Source organism: Manacus candei, unplaced genomic scaffold (assembly GCF_025592945.1).
Source record: "Manacus candei isolate 608988 ecotype Guabito, Panama unplaced genomic scaffold, ASM2559294v1 h1tg000079l, whole genome shotgun sequence".
NCBI lineage: Eukaryota > Metazoa > Chordata > Aves > Passeriformes > Pipridae > Manacus > Manacus candei.
In genome coordinates, this window is record NW_026138127.1 from 712,821 (window position 1) to 735,900 (window position 23,080).

Genomic DNA, 23,080 nt, shown 5'->3' on the forward strand with positions numbered 1-23,080 from the left:
TAGAATTGTCCCCATGCTATGACAACTTAGGTACTGATAATTATGCAAAGCCCTGAACAGCTCTCCCATAGTGTACCTTGGCTTTGCTTCTCTTTAGACAGAGGAGCACTGTGGTGGATGTTAACTGTGTATGAAACCTTTCTCTAAATCAGGATGGTTCAGGTTCTTATGCCCTTCAGCAGTTCTTTTCTAACTTACTGGGGTTTTTTGCCATTATTTTCTGTTATTTTACAATCAACTGCTTTGATGATGGCAAGCTGTACTATTTGTCCATTGTTTAGTTCATCTGTCTGGTTAACTATTAATCTCTACATATCCTAGAGATGTTTTTGTCTATTCTCTTCCAAAAAATTTGCGTATTCATCATGGCTAGGCTTTGCAAACGAAGATTTGGGAAGGGCTCTACCCAAATTTTCTACAAGCGCGTTGGTGGCTAAAGAGGCCAATGCGAGATAGACAAGATTGGATGCAAAAGGCACAGCAGAAAGATTCTTTGTTTATTTTAACAGCATGATAAAGATAAAAAGAACTACGAAGTGAAAGTACAGAAAGTTAAATAAAGCACCCCAGGTGCACAGCTTGGAGCCTGTATGGATGATAATATGAACAGTAGGGATAAACAGAATATCTTTATCTGTCTTTTCATGTCCTTTCTGTTCTGAGGGATGTGAAGGATGGCTGGATGGTTCATGGCTTACTGCAGCTGAAGTGCTCTGTCACCATATAGGTTGTTGCACACCTTCATTCTTTTCCCAATTTATAAAAGTAGGATAATAATACTAACAGATTCTATCATAGGAAAGGGTTTTATTAGTTTCTTCACACTGTGTTCATACACCTCTGCAAAACTTGATTTCTTGATTTCTGCTTCAGTCAGAGATATCTTCCCAAATCCATACAGAAGTTCTCTGGCAGATCTGCTCTGATATCTGTCTTATAACACAGAAAAGTCCTACATAAATTGTAATGTAAATGGTCTCATCCTAGCGGATATCCTGCTAATCTCTTCTTTTAGCTTTGCCATGAATAGTCCTTGAGTGGAGCTCCAGATGCAGCGAGCCCTCTCTCTCGGGGAGTGAATTCCTCCTCTTCTCTGAGAGTCTGTCACACAGCCAGTGTCAAAAAAAGGAGTGAGACTTGTAAGGTGGGAGAGGAACCTCCTGCCAAAACACTCACCAATCACTTGTAATTTAGCTGCAGAAATCTTACAGATGTTGCAGGAGTTATGAAACAGCATAAAATCTACACAGCATAAAATCTACACAGCACCCACACAAACCCTAGCATAAAAACAATTTATGTGGAAAATTATTTCTTTCGCTTGTGGATTGTAGAACTTGGAAATTTCACTGATTTATTTTTGTACAATTCTTTCAAATGTGTTATTGTTTGGTCTTTTTTCCTCCTTAACTTTTGATTTAAGTCTATTGTGCACAGAATGAGAGCACCGTGTCAGGATCAGCAAGATGCACTGATTTAAAAAAAAAAAAGAAAAAATATCTTTTGGTGTTCATTTACTGAAACTGCTCTCTGTGCAGGCCCTAATACTTGTTAATACTCATAAATCATGAAAGTGTTCTGTGTGAGTAGAACAGATCAAGCTTTGCTTGAAATCACTGAATAGTTGTATGGATGAAGCCAAATTAAAAAAACAATGCCATTTTTGTGAACAGTACCTACATAAGCTTAACAAACACACAAATTTGTTGTCTGCTAAGAATATCTAACACAACGTGAATAAAAATAGTTAATTCTAAAATCAGTATTTTTATTTTGAAATGGTTCTACTGAACATGGGCTTCAAGGGGACTGTTTTGACAAAGTCTTGAATTCAAGAACTAAACTGATCTTAGGTGGTTTCTTTAATACTTGAGACAGATAGATTAAAAGAACTTTGAGAAGCTTTTCTTCCTCGGCTCTAGCTGGAGACCAAAGACCTCCCAACATGAAAAATAAATCTTACACAAGAAGCAAATACTTAAACAAATGAGCTGTTCCCTAATGAACACAGCATCTGTATTTCAACAGCTCTGTCACCAGATTTTAGCTGAGCACGTTGTATTTCCAGCACGCTTCAAAGCTGCCTTCCTCCTCCTCCTTCTCGTCCTCCACTTCCAGCTCTTCCAGGGTGTTGACCTGCACTGTAGAGAATGTTCTATTTCTTACAAGAACAAGGTGACATTGTGGAAGAGGATAAGAGTGGAATGTGAGCTTGGGATTGGCAGGAGGACATGGCTTCTTTAGTGCAAACATTTGGGTTTTTAAACACATGTGAGAGGGGGAGGAGACAGGGAGAAAAGGTAGAGGAGACAGGGAGAAAGAAGTAGGGGGAAAAAAGAGTCTTTGGGGGAATATCTCTGACAAATATGAGTAGGAAAAAATTCCCCATGCTGAGGGGAAGGAAAGATAGGTTTAATCTCTCTAATTTCAGTGATTTAAAGGGGCAATTAAAATGACAGCATGGAGCTTTGAAGCATCTACACAAAAATGAATTGGATCTATACTATCCCTTTCAATTAACTGACTGAACATATCTCTAGTGCTAAATTACCTTTGGCTTGAGTTATTACCTAAGTATTGTTCAGGAGAGAGAATTTTTCCTAAAGCTTCTGCGTTTTGCAGCTGGTACCCTATGAAATCACATTTCCAAAGATCTCCCAAACAAAGAGCCTACCGATCATTTCTTACGTGGGGATAGCACGTAAGCTTCTTTCTTTCACAAAGAAGCAATCTTACTCTAAATTGCCCTCGGTTTTAGGCTACCAGAACTGATCTGACTGTTTACTAGACTGTTTTGTGGCATCATGGGGTTTTCCATAGCTGTCACAGTCTGCCTGCAGAAGAAATCAGAGCATCCTTCGCACCTGTAGCAGATTCTCCCTGAAGTCAGTGCAAACCCTGCTCCCTTCATTTGCTGCAGGTGCTAAATTAAAGTGGTATCTTCCTTTGGTATCTTCCTTCAGAGCAGTTCAATACACCTGGGCCCTCAAAAGTACCTCCTGCTGCCACTGCCACATGGTCCCACTGCCTATTTCACTCTGTTGACAAAGCATTTAACTGAGCCTGTGAATTTTGGATTGATGGTCTTGTCATCCTGTCACTGTCTATGGAGAGATCGAGTTCCTTTCTTAATCTAAAACTTTCTAAAAAAAGTTAGTCATATGCTACTTTCCACTGATTTTTAGTGCATTAGCAGTATGCATAAGTGATGGAAAAGATGTACAAAGGGAAGTGTGTAAGCCTTTTACAGTGTAAATGTCTGATTTATTTTGACTTGGCTATTATTGCATTCTTGATCACTGCCTGGGATGAAACACTGTAGGCCCTTTCTATACTTCCTGTGACAAAAAGCTGCCAAACCTCGATTTTAGAGCAGCTGAATGCAATTGAGGATAAACAGTGTGGAAATACTTTCATGAAAGTGTCAACTTCAGGATCCACTGGAATGAACATGGAAAGTCCTCATCTTCTTGGAGGTGCTGTAGGAGTTTGTCACCTGTAACATACCCCAACTGTAACAGCAATAGCAAATATAGATGGACTTTTGTAAATTACAGCTATAGTTTCTAGAATGACAAATCTGCAGAAAGCTACATAAGTGCTGAAGTTGAGCCAGATGGGTCCTGTGAGCTCTCAGTCTGACACATTTTACCCCTGCTTTATTACTGGTACAATATTAGAGGGATGGAAATTAGCTGAAAGTAGTAATTCATGTTTCATAGAGAGCCACAGTGGGTCATGTGTGGGGCTTTCCATTCTGATAAATCAGTCACATCTTGATTAAGACTGACTTCTTATTTTCCAAGATAAAAATTACAATGAGAAAGTTTCAGAAGATTTCAGGGAGAGCTATTTGGCTTATTTTGGGTTGTGACCAGTGGAACTGCTCCGCAGTCATTTGAACAACTTGCCAGCTCCCAGTGTGACAATATTTTTGTTTTGTTTGTTCTGGCAGAAGCACTAATTGGAGTAATGGAACGATGCAACTCGTGCCAAATGACACAGGGCCCTGTGTGCTCGCCGGTGGGTCTGTATGCTGGATGCAGCTGTGCCAGGAGGGGTCTGCACGTGCAAAATAATGCAGGCATGCCCTCCCAGTGGGATCCTGTTGGTCCCCAAGTTGGAAACCACGTAAAAACACTCATGCTTTTAAAAGATGCAGTATTTCCTTGGTTGTCACCATCCTGCAGACAGAGTATATAGTTCTGCATTCAAGGATATCAGATGTGCTGTTCAGTGAGTATTTCCGTAATTCTGAACAGTGGCATTACACCATTACGATTCCTGAGACAGAAGTTCTAGAGTAGGCAGCTGAGTTAGTAAGGAATTTGGTAAAGATTGGAACGAAGCAAGATTTGTAAGGGAGATTTTTGCTTTCTTTTTTTCATTGTGAGAGGACAGGCAGAGAGATTTCCTTGGTATGATGAATGTTGTGTGAAAGGCAAGCAAATGATATCTGATGTGATACCAAGCAGGATTCTATATTATATGGCTAACTATGTAATCCACTTCTGCGCTGAGCTAAATGCTTCCAGTTGCATCAGTGGTTACATGCTGACCTTTGGAAAGGTGTGTATTTCCTCCTGACTTTGTACATAAGTATCTGTGTTTAAGCAAAACTAGAAAATGTGTGTCTTTTTCTGGTTGATAATCAGTATAATGCCATAAACTTCACTGTTAGTAATTTTGCACTCCAGTAATTTTCTGGATTATAACTTCTCATTCCTTGTACTGGAAAAGCTTTGTGGAACTTCCTCATTCTGAATCCAGACCAAAAATAAAGCAATTGTGATGGTGATAACCCAATAATGATTGAGATGAGACTATTTGGAAGAAGATCCTAATTTTAACTGTGCATCTTCAGGTCATGGGTTCCCACATGGAACTCCAAGATTGAATTTGAGGGCACCTGCCTCATGTCAGAGGTGCAGGGTGCCATCAAATCATGCCATGCTTATCAATCCTGCTTGTGTTCTGACCCTCACCAGTCCCCCCTTTCTGTCAGGGATCTAAGATACTTAGTTTCCAGAAAGAAAAGAGTTGGTGTAGGATTTGTTAAACTCCTCTGGTCTTTTATGCAGGGCAACTAAGATTTTTTAACTTGTCAATTTTGTTTGACTAATAGCTCTAGTTAGGAACTGGGAACACATTTTTATGAGATTGCCAGACCCACTTCTTCACAGAGGTGTGAGAAGCATTGAGACCTGAACATTGAACTTCCTTAGCGCTCCCATTTCAATTAAAAAACTCCAAATGGGAAATACTTATTGAGTTACTCCACAGCTGACACTGTTCTTCACTGAAAAAAGGTTTTGTGACAAACCCCCCTGGTTTAGACCCAACCATGATTCCTTCCTGAGGCTGGGGTGTTATCAGGAGCTGCCCAGGTGTCGTTGCCAAAGCAGGGTGACCAGGGCTAACACTGTGATGTTCAAAATGAATTTAATCTTCCCTTGCAGTTTTCTTAGAGCAATAAGTTTGAGTTAAAACAGTGACTTGAAAATGAAAGTTAGTTTGTCTCATGTGATCTCTGCCCTGGGAGTTAAGAAACGGGAAAATGGCAATTTTATCTTTGTCAATTTAGCAAAAGTTTATGATCTCCCACTTATATTTATGTATTCCTGGATTTTGAATGACTGTCTTATTCTAGTTTGTTAGAGGAGCTGGCTAATCAGGAAATAAGTATTTTCTCTGGACATTTCCTGAGTTACAGATTTGTGAAGTCTGTATTTCCTGACCTATTGCACTAAATCCCAGGCAGATGCAGTGCTGTGCATAGGGTGAATTTCACCCACCCCCCTTGAGCCTAACTGTTGCTTGAATTATCAGTATTTGTTTAGGCTTCCATTCTGGCCCAGTCCTAAATGGTCTGGAAGCTGCTTGTGAGATGGACGTTTTGTTCAGAGATTTTTTGATGCCTGTTATGCATCCTGCCAGTTTTTGTTTTGCCTGACAGTCAACTACCCGTTCACAGATGGTCTGAAAAATGATACATTTGGCTCTTTGCAATTATTGCCTCCTTTCCATTTAACCCTTATTCCTATTAACATTAAAAATAACATGAATAATTCCACAAACTACTTCCTTTAACTTAAAAAACCCAGAGGAACTAAAGGTAAAAATTCCCAAAGCCACTTTTTTGTAATTTTCTCTTTCTAGCTGTACATTGACTTTTAAGTCTTTCTTTGTGGTAGGGCAACACTAAGCATTTTGAAGGTCTGAAAGCTTACTTTGAATATTTCTTGAAACAATTGTGAGCATTATGCAGTAAAGATCTTCTATACTTTTCATATTGATAGCAGAGCAAGTCATGACTTTAGATGATGTGTAATTAAGGAAATCAAGAGCCAGGGATCATTTGAAATGTAGAAATACATCAGCAGGTAAAAATTGCTTATATGCTCCCTGAAGACAAGGAGATGTAGCAGGAACACAGGCAAACACACTTGACTGATGAATAAATTCAAAGAAATACCAGATGCAGTGTTGCCATTTTTGTAATTATTCATGGAAGATAATTCAAACATTGCTGCAGTAAAAAAAGAAGGTGTCTGAGGTGTACTAAAGAGTCACCAATATAATTGTTAAGAGAGACTGTTTCAAAAAGGCTTTTATTCTTTGCCAGTCATTCCCAATAGTTCTTTTATATAAGTCATAGGAAAAAGTTCTGCTGTCACATTGCACATTTGTCATGACATTGTGAAATCTGAAAACACAATTGGCAGCAACAGCCTTTGAAATTCAGGATCTGTTCTTTCCTAGAGATACATCTATAAAAAAAGGCACAAGATTTGGATGGTTTTGCCTGAGATTTCACTAGAAAAATTGGACTTGGGAGTTTACACATGCATGGACACACAAACGGCTCTTTGTGTGCAAAGAAATACAATTTTGAAGATGTATACGGATGTACCAAAATTTAGAATTAAGTTTGGTGATGACATTGACTCCTTTTTCTCTCTCCTTGCTGTTGCTAAAAGAAGAAAAGAATAGGATGTTCTTCTGTTGCTGCTGAATTTTAGCTTAAAGAAATGAAGATTATTTGGGTTTTGTTACTCTGAGTTACTGATTTTTAGTAAGAAGTTGTATAACTTGTAACTGCAAGTATGTTTTCAGTCTTCAGCAATCTTTAAAGATTTCTTTTTCAAGATCGAGACTCTGATGTGGTCTCCTGAGAGAATATTTCCATTAAAACCCCAGAAATCTTAAGTGTGTGTGCTAGTTATATCTATAGCAGTAACCCTTTTTTTAGGACTTCTCAATGACAAATTTTCAGATTTTAATATTTCTTTGGGTTAAAAGGAATAATTTCATCCTTTGTAGTAGTCATGCTATAAACATATAATATCGTAGATTATCATCATTGTCAGAGCAACCTTGGTGTTACTGTGAGGAGAGAAAATAGTTTCTTGATCTTAAAAGTATTCTATAGCCACTTGCCTTTTTCTCCCATCCATTAAACTAAAATTGTTTTACTGGACTGATATATTTTTAGACTGCTGGATTTAGTTCAAGTTCGCATAATCGTGACATGACTGCTTTGTCTCAGTGCTATGTTCTTTATATTTCTCTGATTAGAAAAAGCCTTCCTAAAGCAAGGGTTATGTAAAAATAGTTCACCAACCTTTCCCTTAAATATTTTGCAGATATTAAACACAGTCACTACAACTCTATCTGTGTTACACTATTGTACATCAGCTGGTGCATGTGAGTCCATGGGATTTACCTTAATAAGACTATAATCCCTTGACTTCATTTGATAGTTAGATAGTATATGTGGCAGAGGCTTTAGGCAGAAGATTCAAATACATACTTGGAATTATTTCTGACGTGGGTGGTTACAACAGGGATTTTCAGTGGCATATTTCCTAGAACAAAATGATTTCATATGTCCCAAGGACCAGTGAAAGTGAAATTAAATGCCTGAAGTGCATTGTACTCTGGACTTCTTCTGGGTTTCAACAGTCATTTGTGACTCCATGAGTTTATAACCCCTTTGTGAAACAAACTTGAAGCCTGACAAAGTGAAAAATTAAATATTCCACTGTTATAAACTGAGGCAGACAAAAGATTGTGGCTTGATGTTATAGCTCCTGCTTTCAAACCTCAAATTGCTTATATAGAAAAGCACAGAATGGTTTAGTTTGGGAAAGACCTCTAAGATCATTTAACAATAACTAAAAAAAAAAGAAAGGATTGTGTTATTGATCAAATATGCTGTACTTTATGCAGTGAATGAGATCTTATCATCTTCATGCTTCTTTTCATCTCAGTTATGATGGTTTTCTTCTCCAGCTCTGCCATTTTTCAGCTGGCTAATGTATGACAACCTGATATCATAATTAAAAAAATGAAAAAGAGGGCAGAATCACTGGTAGTTTAGGTTTCTTATCAACGTTAAGATACTCTCTGTCCCTTATCTAAAATGCATGAAATGCGATTATTTGCTCGAGAATGTGTGACCAATAAAGATGGGTATCTATAAACATCCAAACTTTCTTAGATATGTCAAAGAAAAAAATATATGATTAGTTTTTTTAGGCTGCTTATATATTGGGAAGGCTTTTTTTTTGTCCTGTGTATATTGGAGAGGCTTTTTCAGTTTTAATCTGTGGATGAAAACTGTTCTGCTCCAAGCCTGGGGTTTGTATTTATTCTTTATTCAGGTCAGAAAGTAGCACTGATGTTTCCCAAGCCTAAGTTTTCTGGATTCAAGCCAGGCTGAATCATGAAACTGGCCTACAACCCTTGAGCGTATTTATCAGAAGAAAGAAAAAAAATCCCACAAGACAGAGAATTCTGTTTGAGACTCTTTTTGATTATTTGTTATCTGTCTGGTGAGCCATGAATGTTCTCCTTCCACCTTTCTGGAACTCCAGGGTTTGCTGGGACTTCCCCAAAGGCTGGAGTGCAGTCTTCTCCCATGTTAGTGCTAGCACAGCTTCAGTGCACGATTTCAGGGTAGTTCATTGAAACTAACATGTCAAATCTATTTCTGAAACGAAGTGGGTTTTTTTGCTAAGAAAGACACCAGAAACTTGTTGAAGTCACTGTTCATGACTTCAAACTACTTACCACTAATTCTTGTGAAAAGAGTTCTTTTTGTGTAGGTAAACCCTTGAAAATGGATATATCATCAAAATTTTTGTCATGTTAATTATTGTGGTCAGGAATCATGTGCTGCTGTATTAATCTTAGACTCATAGAATGGATTGGGTTGGAAAGAATCTTAACAGACCATCCCATTCCACCCCGCTGCCATGGGCAGTGGCACCTTCCACTAGATGCAGAAATACAAAATGCGGAGAATACAGTTGCTGTAACTAGAGTGAGAATTTTTGACATCTTGAGTGAAACAGAAAAGCAAATGCTCGCGTTTAGTTTCTTTAAAATATCCAGTGCAAATTTAACATAATACAAACATTCCTCTTGGGTGAGGTGGATTTTAAAGGTGAGATAATGTAGATTGCTGATAGAGTCATGTTTGTCCAGTAGAACAAGAAAAAGCAGGGCAGGATTTTGCTATAGGAACTTGTTAGTAGCTTTTCAGTAGGGTCTGCTCTCTGTCTCACACTGACATGTGATGAGATGTTTGCATCTGGTCCCGAGTGCAGCAGTTCTAAAGGTGGAATCATTGTCACATCCTACCTGGAGGCATCAGTTTTCCTTATGAATGGAACAGATAATAACATCTACCACTGAAATGTACTCTGGTCTTATGTATAAGGTATTGCTATAATTTAATCTGGTTTTGTCCACAGGTGTTGAGATCTATGTCTATTCAGCACCTTTTTTTTAAACTTTGGTGATAGCAGAAGCTATAAAAATATTAGTTTTTTATTGAAGTGCACATAAGAAAAACATGTGAAGGTGAAACAGCATTTTGCATCACATAATCTGAAGACAAGTATGTGAACAGAGTGATTAAATAATATTGAAAGAGGTATTTCAGTGAAACTAGAAATGCTGGCAGGTTAATGTCATGTTTGACAGCCTGTGGTGGAAGTTGTGCATCACCATTATGTGCAGATACTATTTGTGGAAGCAGTTTATATTAATCTCAAGAGATAATGGTGAAAAACATTACTTGAAAGTAGCAGTTTCAAGAAGCAACTGCCCACTAAGATGATTAATGATTAGAAATACTGCTGATATTTCTGATGTGGAAAGATTGCTTCCTTCAGTAGAGGAATGGATATTTACCATGGAGTGCTTCAGATTATTCCACCGTGGGGTCTGGATGTGGGCAGGTCCATCCAGAATCCTAATTAAATTAATTAGTTACTGTCAGTGTGCACTTTCAGATTTATAATGAAGCGGAGAGGACTGAGGGAGCTCAACCTAGAGAAAAAGAGGTTCAGTGGGGACCTTTTCACTCTCTACAACCCCTTGGCGGGAGGATGGAGGCGGAGGGGGATCAGGGTCTGCTCCCAGAGAACAGGGGACAGAATGAGAGGAAATGGCCTCAAGGTGTGCCAGGGGAGGCTTAGACTGGATAGCAGGAAAAATTCCTTCACAAAAAGGGCTGTCCAGCCCTGGCACAGCTGCCCAGGGCAGGGGTAGTCTCCATCCCTGGCCGGATTTAAAAGCCTTGTGGATATGGCACCTGGGGACATGGGTTAGTGGTGGCCTTGGCAGTGCTGGGGGAGTGGTTGGGCCTGATGATCTTAGAGCTCTTTACCAACCTAAATGATTCTGTGACTCTGTGATTTTATTTTGTAATGTTTCAAACCACACAGATTTATAGCCTAGGTAGCTAAAAGTGCCTCCAAGGAAAGTCAGAGACAGCAACAATATTATGCCAGCGACTTTATAAGCAGACTTAAAAACTGTTCCTAGCCTCAGAATAGGTGGGAAAAGTATGTGGGGAGTAACAGAGTGCATGCAGCACTACTAAAAGGTTAATGGAACCTGCTTGGAAGGATGTTGTCATAGATGTTGTCAGAAGTGTGATGGAACTCTTGTTCCTTGCAAATCAACACCTGAGCCATGGCTCACAACTCCAGTCTGTGGACACCTTTTGCAGTGTAGGCAGCAGGTGGCACATGGGTTATCCATCAGTGGTGACGTGAACCTTCAGAACCAGTCAGGTTGTGCACTCTTCGAAATGTGCATGAATGAGTGGTCTGTGCACATGGAATTGTTGCAGTTGTCATGATGGCTCAGGTTTTTGTTTGGATGGGTATTAGGAGGGGATTAGGTGGGCAGATAGAGGAGGGAGGAGCAGCGGTAAACTGAACCATTAGGAGGAATTTGCAGTGGGAAATGGCACCAATAAAGTCCACTGATGCTGCTTGAAGAATGTCTGTAGTGGCCTCACCAGATCCTATTCCATGGTCATCCCCTTTGCAGTTTCTGTCCCAAAATCCATGTGGCTTTGAAAGTTACGAGGACCAAAACCAGTGCTAGCCATGGACTTGGTTTTGCACGTTTCTGCTTCTACATTAATGCAGCTCAGGCAATAAGTTTTTATTAGGATTTTGTTTAGAGCTTTTTATGAAAGTTAGAAGACCAAAAAGTAACAATACTTATGTGTTTTTCTCTGAGTTTTGTAAATCCCTGAAATTAACACCAGTCTTCATAGTCCTTGAGTACTTTTTCTCTTACATGTTTTCAGCTTTTGTTTAATGAAAAGATCTGTTCAGTGGCTGTCAGAACTAGAGATTTCTTTTGTTTTCACCTTTAATATTGACTGACTTTTCTTTAGGTCAATAGTATGACATAATTTCATAGAATCAGGAGTGATATAATCCTGTGCTTTAAATGTTGGGGGTTTAGCTGTTGCTGTACTGACTGGAAGGGGGCTGCCATGTTAGTTTTGAATAGATTTGCCGATACATATCAATGCATAACTTTACACTTATAAAGTGTATTTTTACCTATTCACTGATATATCAGTGAATAGGTAAAAATGGTGACTCTTGTCTGTAGTTTTAGTGAAAAAATCCAATTGCCTCAGGATGGTCCAAAGACTCACTCTATTATTCTTCAGCATAATTGTCTCTGTCTTCAGCCAAACTCTCTTGAGATGATACTAAAGCTGCTGAATGTGGTGCCCACCTGGGTTCTGCTGTTACTCAAAACAAGTCCTGAGGTAAAACCTTGATGTAAAACCTTGAGGTAAAGCCAGGCATCCAAATGGGAGGACTCTGAGTCAGAGAACAGTGGGTATTCCACTCCCTTCCCTTTCCACAAGGAAATGTCATAAATATTATTTTCTTCAGCATGAATCTGCAGGTTTAAGTCTTGGACAGTGAGTGTTGCTTGTGGATTTTTGGATTCATTTTTGTTTGTGTAAAGAACAATACATTATAAATGCTTTGTGAAGAAGGAAACAACATCTTTTTGAGTTGTTTGGTATTTAAGAATGAGATCAGAATGGAGTTAGTAGATTTCCAGTTTTATTTTGGAAAAAAAATGCATTTTGCTGATTTATTTGAAGTCTTACACCTGAAGATGTGCAAGGAATCACCATCCTGGAGTTAAATTCACATGTGCATCTGTGTTCACCTGAGTTCTTTCCTTACGCCACTGGAGATCTCCATTTATAGGTTCAAAGCATGAACATTAAGTACGGGGAATATAGATCAGAATGAATGCGTTGCGCGTTCTCTGGAACAAGCTAATTACTGCTTGAAAATTGATGAAATTCTGAGGACCATAAAATTTTACTGAAGTGATCTCTGGAGGCTTTAATTTTTTCCTTTCCTCATTTTATTCTTTTTGTAGCTAACTGGAAACTATCTCTGTAGGCTTCTCTCTCTTTTCCTTCTAGCTCACTGAAACTTCTTTTCCTTAATGTTACCTTCATACAGACTTTGCTGCTTTAATATGTAATTTTCATTGTGACTTTCATTGCTGCAATTAAGTGACTAATTGAACAGTTTATAATGTGTATTCCTAACTGCTTGTACAATAGGTTAACTGTGAAAGGCATAGAAAATTAACACACAAAAAATGTTGCCTGTGTTACCTTTTACTCAGAAAAGCCTCAGAGATTTTCTTTATTTTTCTCTTTATAGGCAGTGAAACTCCTGAAAATGCTTCATTGTGAAACTTTCTTTGATATTGAATCTTAGATGTCACCCACAGTGTAATATGCCACAGTTTAAAAAATGCCCATTAGCGTAAGTGTAGAAAATACTTTTGGGGGTTGGGATCTAACTGACAGTAATAGATGTCAGTTTCTGGCTCATCTTTCCAAAAATGCAGAGCAGCAATTTGGATTTTCTGGATTGTCTTTAATGAAAATAGTGCAAAACTAAGACTAGCCTTTAAAATACCTCCAATGGGTTTATCACAGAATAAATAGAATTTTAATCTGCCTTTGCTATTTATAATAATACACGGGCTCTCAAACAGCTTTTATGCCAAAAAAAAGTAAAGTTCTGGTCACACAGAAAGGTCTTTCCAGCTGTTACTGGTCTATGCCCTGACTGAAATGGAGAGCACAGTATAAGATCAAATCTAACAGAAAGTTTTAAAAATTTAAACTTCTCGAGTATATCTTCAGAGTTATCAATTTCTAAAAGAAATTCAGGGGTTTAATGTAGCAATTTTACTGATATTAAAATAGTGTAATCATACTTTTATCATACATGTTTTATTTATGTTAAAGCTGCAGCAGAATGAAAAGAGAAAGAAGAGATAATGCGAATGTAGGGAGAAAGTTCCTTTTTTGTTTTTAAAACTATTTCTTTGTAAGTAAATATTGCTGACCAAAAAAAAAGTTGTCTTTAAAAGATGTTTGGGGAAATACTGCAGTTGGCATGTGTATGTTTCCAGGCAGCAGTGGCCGTAAATGTGCTTTCCATATACCTTCCCACCTTCATGTCATCCCAGTGGTAAAAAAAACAAATAACTTATTTAACAGTGTTAGTTAATAGAGCCTGTACAGTACTGCTCTTATCAAGGAAGATTTATTATGTTGGCATTTTTCTCCTCTCTGTTTAAACTACTCTCTTCCCCTTGTTCTTTACCAGTTCTGAAATTTATCTGTTTCCCTTTCGTAAATCATACTTTCTGCAATTTGCTTGGTTGCAGGCCTGTTTTTGGTCTAGTCCTGGTTCTTACTGTAAAATAAACTAACAAACAAACAAACAACTTTTTTTTTTTAAATTCACTTTATTTCTTTATAAATTTTATTTTGTTTCTTCCATGCTGAAGGGAGACATTGATATTTAGTGACACATCTTTCTAAAACTGAATGCCGACCCAAGGAGGTGTCTGTATTAGTCTGTATTGTGATGGGCAAGGCTGTATTCTGCTGATCTTGTGTTCTACTGATCTTGCAGAATTTCATCGGTCTAAATGGCCACATTTCACAGCCTGGGAGGCACCTTTCCTCTTATTGCACACAGATATTCTATAAGCTTTCAGTTTACCAAAATTACTCACACCCTATTCGAATTTTTGCCACCTCCATGAACTCCAAAGTGTGTTTTTTTCCTACCCAGGGTTTAACAACTCCGAGCGCACGTGTGACAAGGAGTTCATCATACGCAGAGCAGCCACGAACCGCGTCCTCAACGTCCTGCGACACTGGGTCTCCAAGCACTCACAGGTATTCTCCCCCTCAGACACATAACCATGGACTGATTTGTCACAGTCGCAGCTTGGCTGAGTTGATTTGACTGTGTTAAACCACTTGTGTTTTCATACAGATATTTATTTATTTATTTGTTGTGAATCGTGCATGGAAAGAGTCACCAGTTCTTTGTGTTGGTCTCCTCTGTAAACCATGATGGGACTGTAGGTCTGATTTGTTTGCAGAGGAGGGAAGGGATCTGAGTGGTTGGTGGAATTTCATAGATCAAAAAGTCCTTTAAGATACTAGGTGGGAAAAATGTTGGAAGAATTTGGTATACATGCAGAAGATACCAGGGAAATTGTTGAAAGAAAGAAAGGAGGGAGGAAGACAAAGTGAGGTGGAGAGAAGGAAGAAAGGGAAGGAAGGGAAGCAAGGAAGGAAAAGGAAGGGAGGGAAGGAGGGAGGGAAGGAAGGAAGAAGTGAGGGCACTTTGCAAGCAATATATAAACTGCTGTGTTACTACATGCTAATAATAAAGAATACTTCATCTCAAGAGCTAAATGTACCCATGTCAAACTGTCTGATGTCAAATCAATTCCCTTTTCTCCATGTAACTGGCTTAATTTTCATAGAGGTTGTTTCCTAGAGAATGAAGTCAGTAAGAGATGTGTAAGAAAATTGGTTGTGTTTGAAAAGCTGAACAGCCCAGAAGAGATTAATAAAACTTTTCTTGGTATCATGGGAGTGATTAAACATTTTGAGTTACTGGAAACAGCCTATGTACACCAAGTTTTGTTTGACTACCTGTTAAATTAAAATTAAAATCAGAATCAGGCGCATCTTGAGCTGTAATAGGAGTGGCAGCAGTCTGTTATTACAGTTCTGTGTCGCTGTTCTGTACTTGCTGTGTTCCTGCCACAGTTCCCATTAAATAACTGCTGTGCTAAATAAAAGATGGTTAATTTATGTGATTGTGAAAATGTTAGAAATCATCAGACTTTATCTACATTAAGCAACATCTACAACTAGTTTCACTGAAGTTTACATTTCAGAGTTGATCCTGTCTGAGTTGTAATGATTCTCTATTATAAGCAAGAAGTAACTATGAAGAGTCCAAGCATACTCTGCATTGTCATAATTTACCAAAAATAACACTTTCTCTCCTTAAAAATACAAGTGTTCTCTGTTTTCATTTCAAAAGTACCCACGATACGCAAAAATGTAATGTTCTCCTGAATACTTTTGCACCTTTTGTGTAACATTTACAAATATGATTCTTTTAGAAATATGAAGAAGACAAAGATAATGATTAGTAGTTCAACACTGTCCATTTTCAAAGGGGAAGCTATTACCTGGACTCCCTAGTCTGCCACTGCCTTTTATTTTTTCCATGGCAAGGGTGTCAGATTTTAATTCTCTATCTCTCTTAGTTCATTATTCCAGTATAGCAAGTATTTTAAAATGCAAGAGCTTTGGCACGGAAAATAAGAAATGCTACAGCAACAGAGTATTTAATGAGCATTTTGTGTTGTTTACTTGTGAGACTAGTGAGAGAGAAAGGACAGCAGACCTAAGCAAACCAGAAAAGACTGTCTAGTTCCTGCCAGAAAATTATGGGACAGGACTGCTTCAAGGAAGACAAGTGAAGAATTTCTCTCTGGCCAAATAGTGTGAAATGCTGGCAGTAAAAGATGGATAGTCCTGGGAGAGCAGGAGCTCTGAGCTTATTTTACAATAACAACACAAACTGCAAACCAGAGAACCCTGAGTGACCAGTGTCTGCTGAAAAAATGCTTACTCGATTTCCAAAATGACAAAGCAATATAAGCATTAAAATTTTTTAAGAAAAACAGACCTGCCAAAAACTTTCATACATTTTGAGATATTTGCATTGTTCTCTGGCTACTCATCAGTCTGGTCTAGTGGAACCACCATGGCAGAAACAAGATGACTTTTAAGGTCCCTTTGAACCCAAACCATTCCACAAGTCTATGATTCCATGACTACTACATTTGAGACATCCTTCATTTTCATGAGCAGCCAATGGCAGGTTTTATTCTCAAAAAGAGGGCAGGTTTTATTAATTGAAAAAAAAAAAAAGAAAATCAGTGGATATTTGCAAAGTTTAACATACGATTTTGATATTGTTTTCCCTCCACCTGGCTTTGAATTTGCTTTTGGTGCAAAAACTTCCAGCACAAAATAGGCAATTTCTCTCTGTCTAGTAGATTGATCTCCTTGTGATGTCCCTAAATCTTTGTGGTCATCGCTGGCCTGCACTGCTATAAAACGTGACCTACTACACACTTTTTTTCTGCCAAAATGCCACTTCCTTATCACTAGATGCAAAGAGAAGCAAAGACAACAGATATGAAGAGTGAGGCTTTCTTTATTTCTCCTTTTTGGGTGTGAGATACTACTGCAGACATGCTTAGTGCTGCAGTTTGTGAATAATTCTGCAGCATAACTGACTCTGTCTTGGTGCTCTCTGATTCACCAGTGACAAGTACAAGTCTGCCTACGTTATTGTCCTGATCTGTTGGACTCTATTGGGTGCAACATAAAGAGACTCACATGCAACCGTGTGCTAAAGGGCTCTTACGTATATCATCCCACTTCATTATTCCCTGCTCTCCATTCATCCCTCTGGAGCCCTTGGCTTGTTTCTGCTGCTGCTCTGTGTGTAATAACAATGGGTCAGGGTTGGTGCATGACCCCAGGGATGGAGGAATTATGCAAACAAATGGTTCAGAGCCTTATGTTTACTCACTTTGCTCTAGAAAATCCTTGACCAGGGTTTGGAAGGTCTTTGCTGGGCTATGGAATCAATTACCTTCCTACACTATTTTCCCACTATGTCAAAACCTGCTTTGTTTTTGTTTAAATTTATCTGAGCATGGACAGCATTTAATATGTAAAATTGTCTGTGACCAGGAAACAGAATCATTAAAATTAACAAATCAGCCTATTCAGTGAAGATGTGCTTTCACAAAGCAGTTTTGTTATCTTGAAATCATGCTAAGAGATGCTTAGAAAAAGAATTCCTTATTTGTAATACTTGGGTCATACACTGTAGAAGCCTCATTTAAATTTCAAGTAACTGTACAGTGGTAGTAGTGCTAGATCTGCAGCCCTTTCTGGAGGGCAGAAGGAACTAATTAATATCCTCATAAGCATGCAAGGCACAGATCAAAATTTGGGAAAAAAACATCCCCAGGTGGTGTGACACATACTTTTGTTTTTACCACCCTGAGCAAGAGTGATCAAACCTGTGTTACTCCTCAGCCAAAACCAGCACAGCATGAAGGGTGGCTTTAGGTATTCCAGATTGTTTTGTGTACGTTTTTGCTCTTTCCATTGCATATCCCTCCTTTTTTTTTTTTTCATTCAGCCTTCTGCAAGCCAACAAACCTTTCTTTTTGCCCAAAATAACAGGAGAGTGTTCGTGTTTACATTTTGTTTTTGAAATGTAATTGAGAGGAACAGCATAGGATTCTCCTATTGTAAACAATGAAAACATAAGTGACGTGGCAGAGGATCGTTGTGAAGACAGTGTTGATGGGGACAGAAAAGGCTCATGAGGATAGAACTCCCACTGGCTCCTGCAGAGGTGGAAATTTGGAAGGCAAAAGGAGGCCAATAGAAAGTCTCACTATGACTTAATTATCTGGGTGAGGTCTTGCAGCCTTGTTTCCCTTAGAAGTACAGCTGGAATGAGCTGACAAATCTTAGTTCTCTCTCAAACTCTCTTGGTGCTAGACAGTGTCAGCGAGCTATGGAGTGAGCACAAGACCTAGGGGGAGGACCATGGCTTGAATTTTGAGAGTGTAGGTCATGATCTCGTGCCCAGTGCCTGCCTGGCTCCAGCTGTGAAATTATCTACTGCAAGTCAGTTTCTTGGTCATACCAACAAAGCTGTGGTGGGTTTTCAACAGAAGGATTTGCAGAGGTAGTTATTGATAGCACTTAGGGATTAGGAAGAACACCTGTGTACAGACAATTATCCGAGCAAAAATGATTTTGGTTAGTTAGAAATAGTTTTAGTGCACATCAGTTGGTCAATTCTAGTTTTATTCCATTTCATTGGAATAAAAAAATATAGATATAAAATCCTCTACACGAGCCCCACTTTTCTCATATTTATGGGTGTAAAATGATGAATAAGATAATATGGCAAATTTATGGTAAGTTTTTTGTAGAAATGTGAATAAATTGCACTCACACCACACTTAGCAAGATGGGCTGTATTTTAAGTACATTTCAAATGAATGCCCCCTAGGACCTGTGGCCCCTGCCTTGAAACAGCAAAGAAATTTCTGGGATTCTGTCTGAAACAAACTGACATCATGATACAAACTATGAAGAGTCAGAGGGGTTGCCCCAGAGAGAGTCAGAGCAGGGGAACCTGGAGTGAGCCTTCCAGCTGTTGGCCAGGAAATCCAGTTTGCCTGAACTTGTGCACTGAATAATCATACACTTAATTGCTGCTGTGCTCTGTCAAAATGTTGCAGGAGCACAAGGGTTGGCTGTACCACGGCCCTTCAGGGAACATGAGTCACCCCCAGAATGGGAGCCAAGCCTGCAGTCAGTCAAACTGATTAACAGTTTTCTGCACCCATTTCTGCTGGAGCCTGACAGGTCCCTCCCCACTGAGGTCCTTCAGGAATGTGCTGCATCCCAGGACTCAGAGGCAGAGATGTCACATTTCCTGTCTGTCCTGAGTGCTTTAATCTGACCATATGTAGTGGCTGGACTCTCCTCTCAAGGTTTCTTGTGTACTACAGCATTACACAGTGCCTGGACAAAGAGAGCTCTGTATTGTGTGTGCTGGGAGTTAGTTGTGCTGTTCATGTAGCTTGTACTTTTAACCTGATTATACTCCATCAGGAGTGACAGGCAAACACTGATTCTGTAGAATCAGGACTGACATTCTTCCCCTAACTATGAGTCTCTGCACTTGAAACTAACTGGAAGACAATACTGTTGTCCGCTTATTTCTTGAAGTAAGCCAGACTTAACTTCAAGCTCAGAGATGAATTTTCCTGATAACCGGTTGTAATAACTTTTCTCTCTGCCTTCCACCTGTGTAAATGTTTTGTTGCAGGTGAATTTATGAAGATTTTCCTCATCACAGTTGTGTGTGTTAATAGCTGAAGTGTGTTTTTGTGTTGCAAAATTAAACAGTATCATAGAGGACTGCAGCAGAGGAGTAACTTCACTTTACTCTGATAGTGTTTGATCTGCTATGTACAAGAGTCACTCGACTTGTTACTCTTTGGCATGAGACCAGATACATGAAAATTGTAAGGCAAACCCCATCTTCTTAAAAATATTCCATGTTCTTTGTAAACAGTCTTTCAGTAGATCTCTCTCCCCTCCTGCTTCTTCCTTCCCTCCGTCTTGTGTTTTCACAGTCCTTCTCACTGACACACTCAAATATATATCAGGTTCTCAGGTTTTAGCTCTGTTTTGTTCGTCTGGGTTATTCAATGTTTCCCCACTTTGTTTAGATGCAGAATGTTTCCTCCCATTTAGGAAGATTTAAAGAAAGAGGGGAGGAAAAGCTTTTGGGATTTCACTGAATTCATGTCAAATCTTGAAAATATATTCTCTGATCAAACCACCAATAGTGAGTCTACTGCTTCTAGTTAAAAAAAGACACCTTAGCAAGGCTAAGTTCTCTTTTTGTTGCTTTCTGCTGCCTCTGCTGCAATCTCATTTCTCCTGACCAGTGATTAAAAATCCCTGTGCCCTTTCATGAAGGACTAGACCACTGTCAAGTTGAAATGTGCCTGCTGGACACTTGAGTGGTTGACTAACTATATTCCTTCTGTGATGTGTAAATTGCAACTGAAAGTCACGAAAGTGGTCTAAAATTATATATATAGGTATGATACACATGAATACCATCTATCTACCATAGCTACCTATAGATCTATGTGTCCTATACTATAAACAGATATATATGTAATATATTAGTATATATTCATATATGGGCACATGTAATATAATCTGCATGTTTTTAGAGTTATTTATTTATAAATTATACTTAGTTGCTAAGTATTTTGGTGTTTGTATAATTCTTATGTTAACCTTTCTACATATGTTAAGTACGTGTACAAGTGCAATGATTTCCCTAGATTTTTTTATATATTGCTCATCACACTGGAAACCCTGTACCCCTTAGATAATGAACTTCAACAGAAAAAGAGATTCTGTCTCCAGTTTACTTCTGAATCCCACATTTTTCCACATATTTTTTCTCATCACATTATTAGAAGCAGATGGCACATTGCTTTAAAAAAAACCACCAACAATGTGAGTTTCCCAGTGATTCCAGGACTACTTTCCTGTGGGGATTACAGAGTAAAACAAGTTTTGGTATTAATGAGCACTTTATTAATTCTCATTGTTCTAAGAATTACCTTATAAACATGCAAAACCTGGAAATGCTTTGGTTTTGCTGAGTTTGATAATCACTGGTGAGGCTTCCCCATCCTATTTGTAAATAAAATAACTTCTAAAGTTCTAGACTTTTTTGGTCATAAATTTGATTGCAATAAACATCTCAAGACATCTTGAGAGAAAATATGTTATAATGAAAATACTCAACGAGCTGTGGTTTGAAAACCATACTTGGAGATCAAATCCTAATCACGTTGATGTCATTTGCATGAGAATTTTACTCAGCAGTGCTAAATTGGGGTGTTAGATTTGTCAGCTGTTGGACACCTTTTCTGTACATTTAGGATATATTTGTAGCCCACCTAGCAAAGATATCCAACTTCTTTTATACAGTGACTGCCACTGAGCTACAGGACAGACATCACTAATATTAATTACACTGGTGGCTCAAGCTTGTGCAGGCTTAAGGTTTCTCCTTCATCTAAATTCTGATAGTTTCATATTTAAAATGGGTTTCTTCTAGAAATCACTGGAGTGAACAGCAGTGTCATTCCTCATGTTTTCAATAATTAGTCACATTTCCATACCCTAAATATATGAAAAAATTCTCTTGTCTTCTCTTGCAAACAGGCTAAGGCAGCTCCTAAGGGAGCCATTTCAAACAGTGACTATAGAAAATGTAATTTAGAAAACAAACACAGTGCAGTACCCAGAAATAATTTTTGCTTGGCTTTGAGCTGTGTGTCTGATACCCCATCCAAAGCCTGCTGCAGGCTCCCCATTCTTCAACATCCTTGCCTTATGGACAAACATCATGAAAAAAAAAAAGGCACAGATACTAGTAGGTTTCAAGATATCAATTAGCTGTGGCCCAGGTGAGAAGACTTCTGAGTAGCGAAAAGAGGATGCTGTGACAGGAGAGAAATGCTCAGGGCAGGTAATTTCTTAGTGCTGACATTTGAGCAGTAACCATTCCCAAAAAGTGTTGCAGGCGAGGCCGTGGCACCTCCTCCTGTAATGAGCATGCATTCTCCTTCTTGCCCTAAGTGTTTCATCCCTTTTCCAAATTAAGCATCACTAGTCTTTGTGACTTTGGGAGAGTTCTGATGCTCTCACATTCCCTCAAGCGAAACCCAGGGTGTGTCTTCACCGGAGGTGGTTCTGGTTCTTCCCAGAGGCAAACATCTCCAGAAATCCTGTCAGTTTAGGAGCCTCTCACAACAGGAGGGGCTGTGCTGCTTATTTGGAAATGAAATACAGTGCTCTTGCACCGAGGTGCCAAATACTTCCCATTTTCAGTAACTTTGTGCCTTCTGTTCCCATGGAAACAAGCAGGAGCTCACCACAAACATGGTTCTGCTTGCAAGTAACTGTGGGTTATCAAGGAAGATCTATGATGCACTAGGCAACTGAAGATTTTGAGCTCAGTTTTCTTATCAAAATGCTAGTTTTGAGCTAAATACAAGAATTTCCAGAGTCTACTCCAACACTTGCCTGTGAGTTCCCACCTTAATGCTTGTATATTCTATTACAACAGAATGTCTCATACTCTGTTCTCTGATTTTCTCCAAATTCAGAGATCAACATAAATGGCTGTAGCACATTCCTACTCTTGAATTGCAGTCCTGTGTCAGGTGTCAGTCTGCCTTGGAGGGAATGAAAATGCCGAAGCTCTCAGGTGCAGTGCCAGAGAGCACAAGCCTGGTTTAGTGAGTTTATTAGTTTGGGTACTCCACTAAAAGCAGACCTTTCCAGAAGGGTGAGTATTAGATAAGAAATACCAGAGTGGGAGGCAGATAAGCAGAGAAACTCAAGAAAACATTGAAAGGAATCCCAGTGTCCTGCCTTGCTAGGCAGTGGTCCCAGAACTGCAGTTAAACTGCTTTTCTGCTTTTAGAGTCATCACAGGAGAAGAGAGAGGATTTTGTGGGCATTGTTGAGTTTCCTACTTCAGAAAAGAAGGCTGATTTTCCCACTTCCACACAGAAGATAAAGATGAGAAAAGAGATAAATCACAGCCTTTTGGAGATCCTAATTTTGTGGCCTGTTCATTGCTACAGCTTTCCAGGTTTCTTTAAATATTCTCAAACCTAATACCAAAAACAAACAAGCAAAAAAAAAAAAATTAAAGGTAAAGAATTCAAA

At 38.8% G+C, this 23,080-nt stretch overlaps 1 protein-coding gene across 4 annotated transcripts in view; it reads left to right on the forward strand.

The window, feature by feature from the left end:
* The window catches only part of RASGRF2 (Ras protein specific guanine nucleotide releasing factor 2), a 128,935-nt gene that overhangs the window by 79,683 nt on the left and 26,172 nt on the right, over nt 1-23,080 (forward strand). For all 4 annotated transcript variants that reach the window (XM_051810837.1, XM_051810834.1, XM_051810835.1 and 1 more), the window contains exon 18: nt 14,457-14,563. In XM_051810837.1, the coding sequence (XP_051666797.1) occupies nt 14,457-14,563 (107 nt within the window). The remainder of the gene's footprint in view (nt 1-14,456; nt 14,564-23,080) is intronic.